Below are 15,303 nucleotides of genomic sequence, written 5' to 3' on the forward strand. Positions count from 1 at the left end.
CCTCCTTGGTTTTGGGAAAGGAGTCAGGAGTCAGAAAACACAAGCTACCTCAAGTGGATACAAACAAGCCACATCAAGGCTCCCCTTCCAGGCCGGGACCCAAGACGAGGAAGCAGCCTCCCTGTGCGGGAACACGGTCATGTGCGCACGCCCCGTCCCCTCCCCGTTCCATCGTGCCCACGCTCCCGGTCTGGGCGTGCTGGGGAGGGCCGCTCCCAGGGCCGCGGACCGCACCGCTCACGTGCTGCTTCGGGTCGGTGGTCAGAGGGCTGGAACGACCGAGGGACACCCATGACTCAGGATCCCCCCCCGCCCCCCGGCCGTGGTGCCTTCCTCATGGGCTTCGTGCCCGGACCCGCCGCGGACTCCGCCCGGGCAGTGAAATGAGAAAGCCCGGAGGGTTTCTCCTTGAACCAGCCTGAAGCGTTTTCCCACTCGCGCCCTTCGCCGACGCGGAGAGGAAGAAGCGACCACGTGTTCTGATCCATGCATCCTTTATTCCGTGACCCACCGGCGTGCTGCGCCCACGCAGCGCTAACAGACCGGCAACCATCCGCAGCCCAGCTGTGCGGCGGTCTGAGGCTTACAGTACATTTAAGGCTTTTAAATTTGAAAAGAAAAAAGAAAAGAAAACCCAGGAACCCCCAAACCCCAACCCCCAACCAAGATGAGCAGTGTAGCAATGCTGAAGCATCTTCCATTTCCGATGCTTCCTCGGTGCAAGTCCAGTGTCAAAACCCAGGTAAGTCCTAAACTAAAAAGATTAGTTCAGTGAAATTTTAATTACATAAAGTCTTCAAAGCATAAACTTGTAATTCTTTTTTTTTTTTGTCTTGGAAATGTTATAAAATTTCTTAATAGCAAAACATAGGAATAAAAACATATTAACAAAATGTATTCAATCATTTACATTACAAACGAGGGATCTGCAGTTTGTAGTCTGACGAAAGAAAACTACCCATTAAGAATCTATGCACAATGCAATTCCAAGTATGTACAGTACTTTAAAAGAGCCCTGCGGGGGGTGGGGGGGCTTTACAGAAGGAGAGGCGGCCGGGCTCTGATAGACCCACCAGACAGTCAAAATATTAAAACTCTGTTGGCGAGTAATAAATTTACACTTAAAAAAAAACCCAGTTTTCTTTTGATTAAGAATATTCCAGTTACGTTACGTGGGTCCAGGGAATGAGCTGCACTAAGTCACCCTCGGACTGATGAGTTTGGGGGGAGAGACACCAGCCTGGGAACGGAACTTAAAGGAATTCTCCTCACCCGAGTTTTCTGCTTATGTTCTGTCACAGCTTCACAAACGGATGGAACCCACGCATCCAGTGGCCGAAAGAGGCCTGCGGGTCAAATACTGAGAACATCGGTGGAGGAAGGACAGGGTCCTGCGTGGGTAGGTGGTGACCGGCGGGGACAGCAGGCAGCAGGCGGGAGGGTCCTCCACGCAGCACGGGAAAGAGGCCGTCCCGCCCCCAGCCCCCCGCCCCCTCCCTGCTGGCGCCCAAGCCGCTCGGTTTCACGTGCTGTGTGTACGAGAAGAGCCACCTCTGCATACAGAAGGCTGGGACTTCCTCAGCTCTTTGACGGGAACGCCACACGGCGGGCGCTGCCCCCCTCCCCCCCACCCCCCACCCCCCGCTGTCAGGCCGTCACCGCCACCCAGTTCAAGCACGTGTGGAACAGAGGACTCCTGCGTTCACAGTAAATGAGGTACAATCGAGGCGTCTTCTTCAGGAGTTAGGCAGTTCGTGAGATATGAACTGTTTTAGTCTGTCCAGGTATTGTGCGTAAAGTTCTATGTCATTGTGCCCAGCCCCTTCCACCCAGAGGGGCTCCACGGCTCGGGGGCAGCGCTCGTACATGGCCAGGCCGTGCGAGAAGTCGATGACCTCATCCTCTGTGCCGTGGATGACCAGCACGGGAGAGGTCACTTTGGCGATCTTGTCAATGCTGCAACACAGAACGGGGCGGGGGGAGACAGGGCTGTTAGTGACGCCTTGGATAACGCGCGCCGCACCCGCGTGGCCCAGTCGGCATCCACGGGGGAGGGAGGCAGTAGCTTCCCAGTATTTTTTTTTCCAGTAAACTTTTCAGGGGCGCCTGAGTGGTTCAGTCAGGTGGGCGTCCGACTCTTGGATTCAGCTCAGGTCATGATCTCATGGTTTATGAGTTCGAGTCCTGAGTTGGGCTCTGTGCTGACACCACGGAGCCTGTTTGGGATTCTCTCTTTCTTTCTCTGTCTGCCCCTCCCCTGCTTTTTCTTTCTCAAAATAAATAAACTTAAAAGAAAACTAACTTAAACTTCTCATTTGGGGATAATTTTGTTTTTCCAGAAAAGGTGCAAATCTAACAGAGTTCCCATGTGCTCCCCGCCGCCCCCCGTGAGCCTCACACCGTCCGCTGTCCCCGTCTACTGGTCAAAACCAAGAAACCAATGTCAGCATGCCCCCGTGACCTCAACTCCAGACCTTGCTTGGATCTCTGTTGGTTTTTCCCTGAATGCCCTTGTTCTGTTCCAGGATCCGGGCAAATGCCCACACGGCATCTGGTCGTCGTGTTTTCATTCAAGTATTTCATTAAAAACAGAACTCGGAAAAGCCTCCAGGCTAACAATCCAGTAACTAATATTTCTGACACGCTCATGTTTTTGAGAGAAGATTTCTTTAAAATAATAAACAGGCTAGAACTCAGCACGTCCGACGGCGCGTCTCTTCGGAAAGCTGAATGCCTAATCCACACGGCCCAGGGCTTGCGTCTTGCTGGCCAGACGGATTCGGAATCGATGAACGATTCCCCACGAGCCTCATTTCCTAAATGCTGATGCCTCGTTTTTTATAAACACTGTGCTGCTTAGCTTGCAGCACCCAGCTTTGGGTCCGAGTGATTTCGGACTGTTTACAAGAATCAAATCTACCCTCAAAGGAGGAATATTCGAGGATCTTCAAAGGAAAGTGCTGCAGGCTCTGAAAACATCTCCCGAAGAAGAACTCAAGACCTTAAGCCTTGCTGGCAGGCTGGGCGGGCGGCTTCGCCCACGGAGGGACCCCCGTGTAACCTACGGATGAGGCCAGAGATGCGGATCCTGCTGGGTGCCCCCCACGGCCCCCGCCAGTGACCCTTCTGTTTGGCCCCAGCCGCAGCTACGGAGGGGACACAGCATCAGTGCCTGCAGGGACCCCGCTGCTGAAAGATGAAGCCTCCTCCACGGCCAGGCGCTTCCCCCACTCCATGCAGCACCTCACTCGCTCTCCGCCAGGACATGAGGAGACGGAAAGCCCACCTCCGCGTCACCAAGGGGGCGCTAAGCCCAGGAGGCACTGCTCCCGCAGGCTGGAGCCGGTGCAGGCGACAGCCCTCCAGACCACCGCACAAAACGTGTGTCAGAGACTGGGACGTGCCAGGGAGACGCGAATCCCCACCGGCCGGGCTCGGCCGTGGTCGGGGCCACAGGCAGCAGCCTGCAATCTCGCACGACCAATCCATTCTCGTCCTGTTTAATTTTAACAAGACGTCTTCTTCTGAGGATCTGGGAGTCCAGTTACTTCAGTTAGAAAGGCATCTCCTGACGGGACGGCCCTGGGCCGCGCTCCACGACGCACATTTCAGGAGAAGCTCCCCAGCCTGGTCGGTGCGTCTCCAGGTAGATGTCAGAGTCTGAACGTCAAGGAAAATAAGCTACGCACCAAATGAGGATCACGACTCCCTTTTTTTTTTCTTAAGTTTTCTTATTTATGTTGAGAAAGAGAGAGTGCAAGTGGGACAGGGAGAGAGAGAATCCCAAGCAGGTTCCATCCACACTGTGAGCACAGAGCCCGACTCGGGGCTCCTACCCACGAACCGGGAGATCATAACCGGAGTTGCAGTCAAGAGTCAGACGCTCAACCGCCCGAGCCGTCCCTGCTTCTATGTTCTTTTCTTCCTTTCTTCTTTTTTTTTTTTTTTTTTAGTATAAAAAGGAAACGGGAAATACCTTACTTTAAGCAGACAGATCTGCCATTTGGTAGCAACGGGCCCCATAAGAGAATATAAACACGACCGCTCACGGTCTGAAATCTGTCCTGATCCCCGAGGGCGCTGAAGAGGAGGAACGGCCTTCCAGTTCCAACTCAGCAAACGCTCACCTCACTCAGCCTCAGTTTCCTGATCTGTAAAATGAGTACTTTGTGACCTGACCACCTTCTGAAGGCCTTCGCGAAGAGTTAAGTGACGGAAGGCGGGTGGTGAAATGTTGAGCCCCGTGCTTGGTGGCTCAGATCAACCCTGAAAGGATTAGTTGCTAGTTTACTGTTAATTAATAAGCTGCAATTTGCTGCCATGGCTGTATTTAAGGTATACGCTAATCTGAGTCAGGAAGCAACTGAGTCAATCCGTTGCCACGGCGACATCACTCCCGCCAACACGCCAAACGTCTCCCCGCTCATTACCGATTCGGCACCAATCAGGCCGCACGTGAGCTGCACACTCGCCGCCCCCCCTTAGCGTGCACAGCTGTGCCGCCCGGAATCTGAGGCCAGCTCAGCCTTCTCATGAAGTCGCATCTCAATAAACCCTGGCACAAGCTGCACAAAACTCAACTTCACCCAAGGTGTTAACAGAGGGCTTCTCTGGGCAACAGAGATTTAGGTAACCAAGTGGGGTTCTTTCGCTTCCAGCAAGAGCAGAATGACGGCCATGAGGGGGTCGATCAAACCCCTAAAACCGGGTTTTTCCTACACAAAGGCCAGTCCAGCCGTAAGCAGCCCAGACCGTTTCAATATGGGTGGCGGGAAACGTTCAGGGGGCAAATCATTCTTAGGAAAAATACTTGCCTCAAGCCCAAATTTTCTTTTTTTAAAAGATTTTTTATTTTTTATTTTTTTAAGTAATCTCTACCCAATGTGGGGCTCAAACTTACAACCCCAAGATCATGAGTCGCACGCTCCACCGACTGAGCCGGCCAGGCGCCCCTTCTCGACTCAGACTTAAAAAATAAAAACAAGTAAAATTTTCACACAGAGCTATTCAAGGAGCCACTGGCTCACTGTGTCTGCATCTGGAGCGTGGCCGTCACCCGTTTCCCTTCCTTCCATTAGCGGGATTCCGGGAAAACAGCAGGGCGAGTGGGCAGTAGGTCTGCCGCCTCCAGGAAGCCGGCCGGGAGGACCCAGGCAGGGGCTCTGGTCCATGCACTCGGGCAGGGGAGGCGGGTTTCTGTAAGGGGGGGAGCAGGACAAGGGGGGCGGGGTCCCAGGGTGCTTACACCGGGACAGCGGCCTCTCAGCGGCTCGCCTCCCCCGCTCCCTCAGCTGCACGCTGGACTGAGAGTGCGGGGCTTCAAACGGACGGTGCCCGCGGCCTGAACGTGAGCGTGGAGACCACCAACGGCCTCATCACGCACTGCACTGAGCCCTCTGCAGTCTGACACTATGTGCCCGTCTACACGGACGAGTGGACACTGAACGGGGGGTATTTTTAGGGTTCGTGGGCACGTTTCCTTCTATGTTGCCCCTTAGAGCTGAGCCAGTAACTCCCGGACGTGAGTCCGTGCACGGCCCTTGCGCACCGTCTGGGAGAGCCCCACAGGGCAGCGCGGCCCAGGGGACAAGCCTCAGGTGGAGGCTGGGTCACCGCGGCCCCCGCACCTCCCGGGCGCCCGGCGCAGGGTCTGAGTCCCGGCCGCGTCCTGGAAACCTTTCCCGGGGCCCCACGGCACAGGGCGGCGTCTGAAGCCGGCCGGCGGATGCCCCGGCGCTGCGCGGGCGCGAGCTCACCTGGGGAAAGCGTCGAAGCAGTACGTTTTCCTGGTGTCCGGGAAAGCCACGCGCAAGCCGGACATCAGAGGCGAGTGGAGGATGACGGCCGCGCACTCGTACCGCGAGGCCAGGTCCACCGTGGGGACGGTCCCGATGCTCTGGCCGTACAGGATGATGTTCTCAGGGCTCACGCCGTACCTGCAACGGCACAGGGCGCGGCGGTCAGCGCACGTGCGCAGGCCAGACGCACAAATCCTCCCCAGCTTACACTCGCGACAGCCCCACGGCTACGGTTTAAAGTGACGTCATCTGACCTACAGACGTTAGCTCAAAATGAACGTGAACTTCACAAAGACAGACGTCAGGGAGGCTCTCTCCGTCCCAAGTGACGGGGAGTCCATCTTCGACAACATTTTGCAAAATAATGAACGTGGTGCCTTCGGGGAGGGGGAGGGATGAAAGAAACAGGTGCATCATAAATTCCATTTCAGGATTTACGGCCATCTCGTTTCTCATTCCTCCTTCCCACAATCACAAAGGCACTTCTGACATAAAAGCAAAAGCATGCTTGGCAAATTATACTATTTAAGAGCCATTTGAGTGAGGTTTTAATAAAATATGAAAGGCATTACGTTTATCAGAGAAAGGGACAGGCGATTAACTCGAGGACACACGTACTTCCTTCAGCCACTCCCTCTCGGCAGGGACACGTGGGACATGGTGACACTCCCGGCCCCCCTGGGGACTCAGCTCCAGCCGGAGGAACCCAGAAGAATCGCAGCGCAGCCCGCGGGCCGCGGCTCTAGAGAGAAGGGCGCACGGAGCTGTCCCGGAGGCGGGGGGCGGGGGCGGTCCTGGGGAGGCCCCGGCCCGCGTGGGAGCGCGCGGCGAAGGCTGGGATGGCGGTGACGCCAAGGGCGCGGGCGGGGCTCCGTCACACCGTGTGGGGGCACCGATCGGCACAGGCGGCTGGGGAAACACTGCGACGTCATCTGCCGGAGCTGAAGCCGCGATCCAGCCGCCACAGCGCCGACGCCTTCTGACAATCGCTGCGGGGAGGCTGCTCCCCCTCAGGGTCCCCGAACTCCACGGGAAGGTGGGGGCGCTGGAGGAGGTCTCGGGGGGGGGGGGGACGGGCCGGGACTCGGGGAAGCGCTCCGTGGAGAGCCCGCATCCGAGCCGCACCCTGGGGGCGGACAGGACTGGCCCGCGGGGGTAAACGGACGCGCTCGTGAGCAGCACCAGGGGGCGCAGGGGCGCAGGAGCGCGCGGGCCGGAGTCGGGCCGGCGGGGGACACGCTGGACCGGGGCGGGCGCGGGAGGCGTCGCGGGGCACGGGGGCGGGGACAGAGCGCCTGCCCCGGACGACGGCCGACGCGCGCAAACGGGCAGGGAGGGAGGGAGGGGCTGCCCCGAGTCACGTGGGGAGACGAAGCACAGCACGTGACGCAGGAACAGCAGCACAAGAGCTGCTCTGTCCTCCCGCAGAAAACAGGCGCCGGAACCGGTCCACCCTCGCCCTCAGGGGACGCGTGCGTGCGGCCCGGAACCCGGCGCCGTGCAGGGCGCTGTGCCTGCGGACCAGGGTCCCGGGGTGAAGGTCTCGGCCGTGCTGGGGCTTTGTGTCACCCGGAGGACAGGTCACCAGAGGAGCCCCCTACAGGCCCACAGGGTGGGGCCCAGAGGGGAGCCCGGCGTGGTGTTTCCACGGACCCCTCGTGGGAAACGCCCTACTGAGGAGAAGCCACGCGGGTCCCACCACCGCCGCAGGAGGTCTAACCGAGGGCTCAGGACCCGTGAGGGGTCCCCCCACCCCGCACAATTTGCATCAGGTTCTGGAAGTTGTGTGTGACACCCCCCCCCCCCTGCAAAGCACAATGGCCACCACACACTTCCTGGGACAGGGAGGTGGTGGGTCCGCAGCCACGTGGACAGAGAAGTCCCACGTGCAGAGCCTGGGCCCCTCCCTCTGCCACGGATTACAACAAAGGAATCCTAGATCACAGGGAAAGAGGAGGAGAAAAACGCAAACTGAAGGCAGTGAGTGAAGGGCCGAGGACTCAGAGACCGTCTGTGCGGAAAACGGAAAGCGAGAGCCCACGGGTCAGCAGGACACCAGGGCAGGACGCTGTCTCCTCAGCGGCGCAGAAAGGCGAGGGGACGCAGGGCAGCCTCCAGCCGCACGAGTGCCGGTTAGTGCCTCCTTCTACCGTCACGGCCACACCTGGGTCTTCAGGGTCCTGCCCTGCACACGGCACCCCCGGACCTCAGGGCCCCCTGAACAGATAGGGCAGAAATGGGCCCAGACTCAAGGGGCACAGCCCGCTGCTGTGGGGGGGGGGGGGCAGAGCCTGTCCGTCGTCAGAGACCGTGACCTCCACCGTCACCTCCTCCAAGCGCCGCTCGGAGAGGCTGGCCCTACTTCCCAGGGAGACTCTGTAGCTCCCGGCTTCCTGTCGGCGGCACCCGACGCCCAGGTGAGTCTCTGCAAGTTCCACCTTCCACCTCCGGACTCGCATCCCACTGACAACGGACGCTTCGGACCCAAAGCTGCCACTCGAGAACATCACCAGGTAAAACACAAAACACTCGCTGTAACGGGGACACACTGGCGACTGTATCAAATCAAAGTCAAGAGCATCCAGTCCTCAGAAGACACGGGTGAGGAAGTGAAAAGGCAAAGCCGCCAAATGGGCAGAGTCTCAGCACATGACCCCCAGACAGCTCGTATCTAGAACGTGCAGAGAATTACTACGAGCGGCGAGAAAAAGACAACCTAACAAAAAATACAGCATTTCCTACAATAAGTAAAAGAAGAAATCTAAATGGCAGGTAGAGAGGGACGGGGGTACAGTCAGCTTCATTAGTGAAAAGGGAAATGAAAATTAACACCATCCTGTGTGGGGCACCTGGTGGCTCAGTTAGTTAAGCCTCTGATTCCTGATCTCGGCTCAGGTCATGATCTCAAGTTCCGTGGGATCGAGCCCCACGTGGGGCTCTGTGCTGACAGCGTGGAGTCTGCTTGGGATTTCCTGTCTCTGCCCCTCCTCTGCTCATGCTCTGTCTCTCCCTCTCAAAATAAATAAACACGAAAAAAATTCAGAACCGTCATGAGACACCGGCCAAATGTGCAGGCGGACAGCGCCAAGTGCTGACAAAGAGGCGAAGCGCACTTTCCCCTCGCTGCCGGGGGGCTGCAGGCGCACAGAACCACTTCGGAGATGCTGGGCAACACCCGCTGAGAGAGGAGATGTATTCGCACGCACCTGCTCACCTGGCCATTCTCCTCCCAGGCACACGGGCCACGGCAAGCGGTGCTCACGGGCGCCAAGAAACGCACGCAAGACGGTGTGCGGGCATGTGTCTACAGGGCGGGACACAGCCCTGAGCGTCTGCGACCAGGTCAGGACGGAACCGGGGTGCGGCTGTGCCGGAGAGCACACCACGCCCGTGCGCCCCGAGGGCACGCTGGTAAGAAGCAGGGGCAGACGGAACACGCCACGTACAGAGACCTCATCCCACCCAGATTCGGCGCCACCGCTGGGGGCGTGTGACCGGGCAGGGAGTCAACAAGGCAAAGCAGGGAACGAAGCCTCACAAGTGAGGGCAGCGGCCGCGGACGGGGAAGGGAGGCGTCCGACGCCGTCGGTGACCTCGTGGGATGCAGCTTACAGGACACGTCTGCTCAGCGTGCTCCTTCCACCGTCCGTGAGGCCAGAGGCTCACACGTTAGGGACGTTTCTATCTGCCTGATACGTTTTACAACCAAAACTATTATTTAAAGGTTCACCAGATAGTTCTGATACGGAGACCACCTCCCCCCCCTCACGGCAGACTTTGTGCTAAAAACAAAGCTCCTAAGGAAACACAAGGCCATTAAAAATGACATCTCACAGAGACAGTGTGGGGACAAATCACGCCACCACGTTCAGGAAAACTCACCCGACAAACACAGGGTCGCAATTACATTCCCTGGAACAAAAACAATAAATGGAAAAGGGACTTGAAACCAACATATTAAAATAGGAATGATGCTTCATCCTCAGGTAGTGAGAACTGTCATGTCTTTCTTCCTTTTTTTAAAGTATTCGCTATGCCCAATGTGGGGCTTCAGGGCTTGAACTCACCACCCGGAGATCAAGAGTCGCGTGCTCTACGGACTGAGCCAGCCAGGTGGCCCTCATCTCTCATTTCCTTTCATTAGCAGGTACTGACTTGTTTAAAATAATAAATACTGGAAGCAATACCGTCCGACCTTTCTGCAAGGACTCGGAGAGCACTGTGCCCAGCACCTGCGTTCCTGGGCTGGAAGGCTTGGCCAATGGACAGTGCTAGCCCGGTGCTCTGATCTGTTCGCGTTCCGTTCCGGACTTTCCCACCACTTTTCCTGGTCTTTACTACACTGACCAGAAAGGAAGACCTGGGGAACGGGTGGGTGCGGAGGCAAGAAATTCTTGGAAGGGATCAAAGATGCTCGGTGAAACTGGTGAGGGGCCTCTGTTCCCATGCTCCCCTTTGCGGGTGAGGACACCGAAGTGAGTCTTTTCCGCTGTTTTGTTTCTGGTGGAAAGAAGGTAGGAGATTGATAACCTGTATACCAATGGCTCCAAGCTGAGATGCATCTGAATTTCTTGGAAATTTTTTAAATTTATTTTTGAGAGCGGGAGGGGGGTTTGGGGCAGAGAGAGAGGGAGACCCAGAATCCGAAGCAGCTCCAGGCTCTGAGCTGTCAGCACAGAGCCCGACACGGGGCTCAAACCCATGAACCATGAGATCATGACCTGAGCCAGCCAGGTGCCCCTGAATTTCTTGGGAATTAAAAAAAAATGTAAATTCCCTTATTTAGAAATTTTCCATACTCAGAAATTCCAATGGGTTTGTGGTTTCCTCAGACTAAACGCTGACTGAGACTAAGTACAAAGGGTCAGCCCAAATCCTAAAGCCCTTTCAGCTCCCGAATTAAGTAAAAAGATGGAGGGAAAACAGAGTCAGTAAGTGGAATCTATTTACAGAGCCTGTGTGAAATACGGGACATTTTGAGTTCATAACTTTAAAAAGAAAACACAGCAGGATCAAGTGAGAAGTATTCAAAAACATCAACAATCACAAAGTCCTCAACCTTCGCTGTAAAATAAACCAGAAGGTACGCCCGGCCGGCCAGGGACCAGGTGCTCGGTGGGAGGAAACGGCACACGCAAAACAGAAGAGACTTCACGGGCTTTATCCGCAAAGCGTGAGGAGTGCCGTGTTCCAGGGGGCAGCGGCCGGGATCTCCGCAACCCCCTCCATGGCGATCTTCACAAGGAGACCTCTCCCCGCCCGCGCACAGACACAGGCCCTGGGTGGGTGATGCCACGTCGGGAGGCGGGGAGGCCAGGCCTCAGCACCGACGTGGTCCTCCCTGCCCGCGGGGCTGTGCTCCCCACATCTTGGAAGGTGTCGCATCTCCACACTGGGGCTCCCCTGCCACCCTGGGGGGGGCTGGATCCACAGCCTCTGGGGACTCGAGAGGCTCGGCCCCACCCGCACAGGACTGTTCTCTGAACGTAAGACAGGGCCTCGACGCGCCTCGGCCTCCCAGCCGCAGCCCTGCGCAGCCCCCCATGCGGTCCTGGCCCGAGGGCCCCTGGGCTGAGCCTCTGCTCCCACAGCCCCCTGCAGGCCGCCACCCGAGGGCCCCATCCGCTCATTTCTCCTCGGCAGTTTACGCTACCAGTGATGTCCTTGGAGTCCACTCCTGGGCCTCGGGGACACGGCCGTCCCTCCCCCAGCCCCACCACACGTCAGCCTGGCCCCCTCCCTCGTGCGCCCTGTGGCGGCCTCCCTCACGCCCACATCTCCTCCTGGGGACTCCGCTGACCCCGTGACCTCGACAACCAGCTCTCTGCCTGCGACCCTCCTGTCACTTGCAGCCCAGCCTCTGTCCTGGGACCTGGAGCAGGAGGTCCCCGGCCCCAAGGGAGGGAGGGGACGGAGCTGTCAAATGGCCCGGCAAGGGGTCCTCCTTGTGCTCGTTTGATCCAGGCGAACCTGACAGCCGTGGCCGTGACGGCGCAGCTCCGAGCATGTCGCTGTCTGTTATGCATAAATTTCAAACTCACCGTGTCTACAACCAAACTATCACCTTCCGTCCTCGAGACCTCGTCAATGACTCGGTCATTGGGTCAGATCCCCCTCTGCTGCCAATCTGGTACCCAAGTCAGGGCGAAGGCAGAGACGAGTTCTGAGAAGTGGTGGAGCGTCAGGTCGCAAATTCAGCTAAAGAGCTAAACCTGGTTCTGACGCTGACCCACTTACGTGGCGCTTACATAATCCATGGGTTTGCTGCTACTCCTGGAAAACGTTACCTATTTTTTTAATGTGTTCGAAAAATAGCTTCTGGGTGCCTCCTCTGGCCTAGGGCATAGAAAGGCAGATGTAAAATGTTGAGTGGTCTTGAGAGCGTGCAGCCCGCTGGTGGCTCGCCGGACGCGCACAGAAGGGGGGCTCACGCGAGATGAGGGATGAGAACACGGGGGTCACCGTCGATGAGGCGGGACTTTGAGGGCACAGCTCTGAGGGACAAGGGCCCTTTTTGCCCTTGGACACCGTGTGTCTCTCTGCATGTCAAACGGACACACGTGTTCCTCAGACCCGCCCTGGGTGTCCTCATAAAATCTGAGGTCCCGACTTGAAGACATCAGCAGGTATTTTCCACGCACCAGGGAAAGGCGAGCATAAATGCATTCACGTGACGGCAGAGCCTCACATGAGGCCCATCGTCCCTTGATGGGGGGTCTGGGGCAGACTCGGGGTCCCAGGACCCACAGCAAGTCCGGACACTGAACTCTGACCCCGGGAGGTGGACGTCCTGAACAGCTCAGAGTCACATTTATAGGAAGGCTGGAAGGAGGCCAGGAGGCCCTGACGCTCGTGATGAGCCCCAGGACCGGCAAGGGCCGGCAAGGGGGCTTACGTCAGTGCATCTGAAACAGGAGCACCTCCCCCAGCCCAGCGCTGCAGCTCTGGCCGCCCCGCCCCCCTCCCGTTTCCCACTGCCCCGCCAGTCCCTCTCGGGCCCCCATCGTTCTCCTGAGGCCGGACTCTGACCCCCTGGGTCTCCCTGTCTACCACGGCCCACCTTCCTCAATCGCCAGGGTCACAAACCCCAGAAGCCTTTGACTTCTTGACCCTCCTACTGTTACCAAGCCCCAGCCCCGGCTTCGGCCCAGCCCGGTAAGGGGGCGGCCAGAAGGGAAGGCGAGGGCCGGCTGCAGACGGGCGTGGGCAGGCGAGGTCTTCCTTCCCACCATGTGGACCAAGGCTCCATCCAAATGGCCGGAGTACCACGTACGGACTAGGAAGGAGAATCCGTGAAGTTTCTGATCACCGTCTACAGCAAAGGCTCAGAACCATTCAGTCTCGGCACATGCATTCCTTCTAAGAACTCAAGATACAGCTCAGGAGAGAAGGCACCCACGTGGCAGCAACGGGCAGCGGCAGGCAGAGAAGGCCGGCGGGCAGAGGGCACAGGAAGTGAGCAAGGCGGCGGGCAAGCTGCAGGCCCGGGCAGGCGGGGAGCTGGAAGCTGGATGCAGGGTCCCCGGGACGGGCGGGCAGCGGAATCAGGAAGTCTGTGGGCCGGGCCGGGCCGGACAAGGACACAAACAGCAGCAAGCCAGGCACAGACGGGCGGCGAGAGCGAGCGAGGCGCAGAGGTCACGGCTCAGCAGGACCATGTGAAGCAGGTGCGTGGCACCCACTGTTTACAGGGAGAAGAAAATGCCCACGGAGGAGAAGACGGGCGATGGGGACAGCTGGGTACCCCCTCACCTGCCAGGCCCCGAGCACGATGGGACAGAGGAGGGTGCTCTGAGACACCCGGGGAAGTCTCCTTCGTGCACCTGCTGAGATCCGACACAGCGCTGTCACGCGAGACGCTGGGGGTCAGGATGAGACAGCCCCCCCAGAGGTGTGAGGAGGGAGGGGGTGGGTGGGAACAGTGCGCTGGCCGCTCCCTTGCGGGGACGTGCGCTTCCCCAGAGCCACGTCTGCTGTCCCCTCCTTCCTTCCGCTCGCCCTCCTGCCCCACACTTGAGCGGGGCGTCCCCCAAAGCTCCTCTCTCCTGGGGTCTCTTCTTTTCCCGTCTATGTCCCTGTGGATCCCGTGCGGCCCCAGAGTCTCGCACGGCCCGACACGCAGTCACTGCGCAGCGAGTGTCTGTTAATGGGGTAACGCACGGCCAGGGTTTCTAACACAGGTTAACTCACTCCCCACTCCCCACAGCTCAGCCCCGCCCCGCCCCGCCCCACCCCTCCCTATGGTATTTCCCCCTGAACTTCACACCCCACCCCTCCCAGATGGACTCCCTGACTCCTTCCCTCTCTCCCCATCATCAGAGCCTCGACTGCATGGGCCGGAAAACGACAGTGAGCATGGCACTCTGGTCACCCCTCTGCTCTCACACACTGTCGGCCGCTGAGTCCCGCCATGTCTGCGATGACCGGTCTGCTTTCCTGACACTTCAGCTCTGCGGCTGCGTCCTGCGGGCCACCTGCCTGTCAGTTCCGCACAGGAGCCGGCACCGGGGCCTGCTGCTCAGAGGTCTCTCTGGAATGCTCCCCGTCACTGCCTCCCCCGACCCCCGCGAGGCTCCCACTGCCCGGAGGGCCCCCGACCACTCAAACCACCCACCTGTTCTGCCCCATCTTTCTGGTTTGTGCATGTCCTTCTAGGCCGCTGAGGACGCAGGTGCCCTACTTCCTGCCTGCTGACCTGGTTTCCTTCCACCCACGGCCTTACTCTGACTCACGCTAGCTGCACACACTCGCAGATCACGGAGACTGGGAACCCCCAGGCTGGGTCACCCCCACTTCTGACCTCGCCCCTTCCCTCTCAGACCCGCCTTCGCCCCGCTGCGTCCTATGAGCCGCCACACGACTTCCCACCCCATCCCACCCTGTCCACCCCCGTATCTCAGACACCTTCCTTTAAAAGAGAGACAGGGCCGGGTGCCTGGCCGACTCAGTGGGTGGAGCGCACGACTCTTAATCTCAGGTTGTGAGTTCAAGCCCTACATTGGGTGCAGAGACGACTTAAAAATAAAATCTTAAAAAAAAAGAACCCAACGATAATAAAAGAGAGACAGACAAGAAGAAACCTGTGTTGTGTTACTTTGCTAACCACACCCTTCGGCAAATCACTACCCTCCGGGAAAACTCCAGGTCTGAAGGTTAGGCTCCACCATCTGGCGCCACCTTACACCCCAACCTCTCATTTTCTCTCCAAAGGAAACTTCTCCTGCAGTGAAACTCCCCCCCCATCTGGTAAACGCCTCCTCCTGGAATGTCCTCACGCCTTCCCTCTGGCGAGACAACTCGGGTCCCGCACGTCCACTCCGGCCCCACCTCCTTCACACACATCTCCTGAACACGGGTCTGCGTGGGGTCTTTCCTTCCTGAGCCCCGCACCAGCACGGCGGTGTGTGTGCGATCGCCGCCTCCGTGGCGGGTCCCACCCGGCAATGAGATTTTAAGTCCCAGGACGGGAGGGAAAGGATAACGATGCCTGGGGGGGGGGGGGGGG

General features: G+C 58.3%; 1 protein-coding gene across 1 annotated transcript in view; it reads right to left on the bottom strand.

The window, feature by feature from the left end:
• Positions 1-477: 477 nt before the first annotated feature.
• ABHD17C (abhydrolase domain containing 17C, depalmitoylase) overlaps positions 478-15,303 on the bottom strand; it is a 43,721-nt gene continuing 28,895 nt past the window's right edge. The window contains exons 2-3 of the mRNA XM_039217253.1: positions 5,757-5,936; positions 478-1,956 (exon numbers count right to left, since the gene is read on the bottom strand). Of these exons, the coding sequence (XP_039073184.1) occupies positions 1,737-1,956; positions 5,757-5,936 (400 nt within the window). The 3' untranslated portion in view covers positions 478-1,736. The remainder of the gene's footprint in view (positions 1,957-5,756; positions 5,937-15,303) is intronic.

This window comes from Hyaena hyaena, unplaced genomic scaffold (assembly GCF_003009895.1).
Source record: "Hyaena hyaena isolate Hyena2069 unplaced genomic scaffold, ASM300989v1 scaffold_13, whole genome shotgun sequence".
Taxonomy (NCBI): Eukaryota; Metazoa; Chordata; class Mammalia; order Carnivora; family Hyaenidae; genus Hyaena; species Hyaena hyaena.